Genomic DNA, 4,251 nt, shown 5'->3' on the forward strand with positions numbered 1-4,251 from the left:
CATGTTTTGATTTTCAAGCTAGTGGATGGTGTCGCGACTCAGAACCTGTGGGCTTCGCTTCTTGTACGTGTGTCAGTACTGCTGCGTACTATTAACTCAGACAGCATGACGTTACAAATTAGTGGGAAAAAAAAAATTTTAAAAATAAAAACCCATGATATGTCATAGTCTTCTCAGTAAAACTTTCTTATTTGTCTTTATGGTAAAGGCAACCAACAAGCGAGATTAGGATTGATAAAGCACTAGTAGTAAAGATAAAAAAAAGTCAAGAAGTCAAGGACTTGTAAGCGATAAAGACATTATTCTCCGAAATTTGTTATAGATTTAAAGTTGATTGAAACAGTGACTTCTCATAGATATTGCCTTATAATAGTCCGATAAACTATTGTGTATATCATAGATAATGTTTGAGTTGTGAAAACTTCAAATTATATCTTTGGCATTATACGGAGCATTTTGCCTCATTTGATTATTATATTAATGAAGAGATAATTCGTTCAATAAAAAACGAAAAAACTTTCTTATTATCATGGAAAACAATATAAGTAATTATTGAAAAAGGTGGTAATTAACAAAGGAATTAATTAGTGGAACCATTCTTTGTTGTCTGTTGAGTTCCTTATAATGATATTTTCAATTTCTTAATTAAAATTAGGCATGTCAATTTATGTTTGCATGTCAGTTTCAAATTGTGTCCAAGGCATGTGAATAAGACTAGGGGCAAAAATAAGAGTTTAGATGACAGGGGACAAAACTAAAAAAAAAAAGACTAGCTGGGGTAAAAAATTAATTCTGAGGGGTTCAACTCATAAAAATATAAACACGCACATAAAATTTAGAGGAATTCATAAATTTTTTTTTGAAATTTTTAAAAATCGAGACCAGTGACCCTAAAGTTAAAGGTAGTTTTGCCCTTGAAAATGTCGCATGTCAAGTTTGAAATGTGTCAAAACATGCATATAGAACTATATATGACAATCTTAACCCAACCTATTAAATAAAAATGAATTAGACCCTTTAATCTTAAATTCACTAATTTCGTATAAAATTTGTATCGACTTTGCATTCCCTGTGCCTGTTCCTACGCTCCATGAACTCCTCTCTATATTATGACACTAGAAAATTGATGTGCTTTAACTTTCAATTTGTGAGTCACATTTTCAATCAAAACACCCTTTAAAGCACAAACATTAAGAGATGTAGAAAAGGTGAGAGGAAGGGATATTATGGCCCAGATAATATCATAAACAATGCTTCAGGTAGACAGATATAATTAAATTGAAAGATTTAAATAAGAGACACATACATGTATCTTGTGGTTGAGGAACCCATGCCTTCTAGAACAACATCATGTCTCAATTATGGCTTTGATATCCATATATGATATGGGTGGTTAGATTGGTTACTTTATTAGGCTTCTCAAAGTGGAAAATAACCAGAGAAGTTGTTTCCATTTCTGTATACACAAAAGCTTAGAAGGTGAACTGGATCCCATTTGATGGTAGCCACACGGCAGGAGGGTAGTTGTTGAAATCTCTGCTACTATCCCCACCTTTCTCTTCCACAAGATTAAGATTGATGTAACACTAGCAGTAGCAGCCATTGAATCCCACCTATCTTTCAGGCCTACTTCACCTACTGCACCTGCTAGCCTCATAAGCTATTGTCTATGCCTGTTTGATGCTACGGTGTAGAAGTTTGATCGAGAACCCTTGCATTCGCGTGTCGGGATAGGAAATCTCTTACAATTGTTAAAACATTACATGAAATTAAGTAATGCTATTTTGATAAATCATGGTATGATTGTCATACAATTCTATATATGGCTATAAAAAGCACTTATTACTTATTAGATCAGTATTTGTAAAAAATTAAGGATTGATTTTTACTATTATACACATACAATTGGAATAAGACTGATTGTCATGTAACTGGGATAATGTGACAATGAAAATCGAGATTTTTTTTTTCTTTTTTTTTTTTTAACTAGGGTTGATTAAATTGTTAATTTTCACTGCTACATCATTAAGTTTTATGACAATTGTATAATAGTTTACTAAAGGCCTGTTTGAGATTGTATTTAAAAGGTCTAAAAGTACTTTTAACACTCAAAAAATTCGTTTAAAGAAAAAAAATACTCATTTGATAAAAAAAAATTAAAAGCGCTTTTAAGTCCAAAAATTCGTTTAAAGAAAAAAAATACTCATTTGATAAAAAAAAATTAAAAGCGCTTTTAAGAGTCAAAAAAACTTAAAAATGACCAAAACGTACTTTTGGCAAAAACTTAAAAATGAAACTTTTGCCCAAAAGCTGTTTTTGACTTTAAAATTTTATTTTTTAAACACAATCCCTAACAGACTCTAAATAACATTATTCATTTTCTTGGTTGGTATCCCTCGTACACTTGAATGAGCATGTCGAGATGAGCCCAGGCTATCTCAAGCAGGCCCATTAAATTTGGTTACTGGGGGTTAAGCTTGCCCGGCCAACATTGCGTGCTTTTAAAACATTACGTAGCCCATCAACATTTTGGACTAAATAAAGAGCCCATAATTGTTTAAAATGAGTTTTAGCGAAACCCAACTTTTTTTTGGACCCGACAACGACAACATATCGTTTGTGTAAACCTCTGTATATATACGAGAAACTCTTTCTCGGAAGGACCAGAACAAATTCAGAAAGCACTTCATTGCACCAAACCCCTCCCTCTTTTGGTGCATGCATGTGCATCTTCTTTTTATTTTATGAAATTTCGATCAAGCAAATATAATAATTGAAGTAAAATATAATCAATTGTCACTTGAAAATGGAGTAATATTCGGATTTTATTTTCTTGTGTGTCACGTCATTTAAAAATTTTAAAAACAATTCAATCGAGCGGTAAACAGAATAAAATAGATATCAAAATAGAGAAGATGCACTAGATCAAGAACACAGGGAGACTACAATGGGCCTACATTTCACTAACAAATAGCTTCCTCAACAACACAGAATCCAATCCGACAAGAACTCAAGTAAGAAAAAGAGAAGATGCCCTGGAACAAGAACAGGATACCCTTTTTTTTTTTTTTTTTTTAAAGGTGGGGGGGGGGGGGTGTTGGAATTAAATTAAATAAAGAAAAGGCACCTAGTTAATTAAAATTCACTAACAATGGCTTCCTCCAACATATCTCTAGAAGTTTCCATCAATCCAGGGCTCAACCGAAACATGAGAGTGCAAAACTCCATCTCATTCAAAGCCCCATCCCCATCCAAATCTCCTTCTCTAAGCATACACATTAACTCCTCATCGCTCATCCCTTGCAACCCAAGCAAAGCCGAGTTCCTCTTCAAGCTCTCGAACGTGATCACACCCTTCTCCTCATCCACCAGCAGCTGAAACCCATTGCACAGCTCCTTCATAAACCCCTCCGTACCCAGCTTCTCCACCATCGCCGGAAAGAAATCTTCAAACACAATGCCATTCCGTGACGCCATGAATATCAGCTAGAGCCACGTACTTACGTCGTAAAACAATATGTTTATGTTTGGTTACAACGTTGGGTGGTGACTTAGGTGGTTGGGCAGGACTCAAGTATATATACGAGGACAGGGAAGAAAAGGTCTAGAAGAAATTAAAATGGAGGAAATTCAAAGGAAGTGTTGGAGGAAGGACGTTGGTGGGGATGACAACAAAGGTACAGATCAGAGAGATTTTTGTTTCGTGAACAAGGTTTATTCGTGGCCGTTTCATTTCTTTGGAGAGTTCTCCTTCCACGAAGTTGCATGGGAAGGTACCATTGGTCGTGTGAAGCATTTTCCTATAAAAAATCCCATCTACAGCTAGCACGGCAATAATTTACAAAATAATCTTCCATCCTTTACGAAGAATTAATATCCATAGCTAATTTTGGATAAACATTTTTGACTCACCGGGAAATGTGTACACTCAATCAACCATCAGTTGGGCTTTTGACACGTAACATCAATGTTCAACACCAAGAGTGAGTACAAATATGACATCATCATGGGATATGATAAATGAATATGAAATATAACTTTACCCATCAATTTAAACAACCAAATAGCTTTTAACAATAAAGAATACACTAATAGTTAGTCGGAAAAGGAATTTCTTACAAATTTTATTTTAAATTCGTCTTTAAAAACGATATGTGTCTTTTATGTTAAAGCATTGATTAAATAATTAAGAGCACGTTTAGAGTTGCGTTGGAAAATAGAATTTTTAATGTCAAAAATAGCTTTTTAGAA

At 34.0% G+C, this 4,251-nt stretch overlaps 1 protein-coding gene across 1 annotated transcript; it reads right to left on the reverse strand.

The window, feature by feature from the left end:
• Positions 1–2,895: 2,895 nt before the first annotated feature.
• On the reverse strand, positions 2,896–3,556 carry LOC132170287 (calcium-binding protein KRP1-like). The gene has a single exon (XM_059581208.1). The coding sequence runs from the start codon at positions 3,475–3,477 to the stop codon at positions 3,136–3,138; it is 342 nt and encodes a 113-aa protein (XP_059437191.1). The 5' UTR covers positions 3,478–3,556; the 3' UTR covers positions 2,896–3,135.
• Between the last annotated feature and the right edge of the window lie 695 nt (positions 3,557–4,251).

This window comes from Corylus avellana, chromosome ca2, assembly GCF_901000735.1.
Source record: "Corylus avellana chromosome ca2, CavTom2PMs-1.0".
In the NCBI taxonomy this organism is placed as follows: domain Eukaryota; kingdom Viridiplantae; phylum Streptophyta; class Magnoliopsida; order Fagales; family Betulaceae; genus Corylus; species Corylus avellana.

Bases quoted from the DNA above. Each gene is read 5' to 3' on its own strand.
- LOC132170287 (XM_059581208.1), bottom strand. From the start codon at position 3,477: ATGGCGTCACGGAATGGCATTGTGTTTGAAGATTTCTTTCCGGCGATG.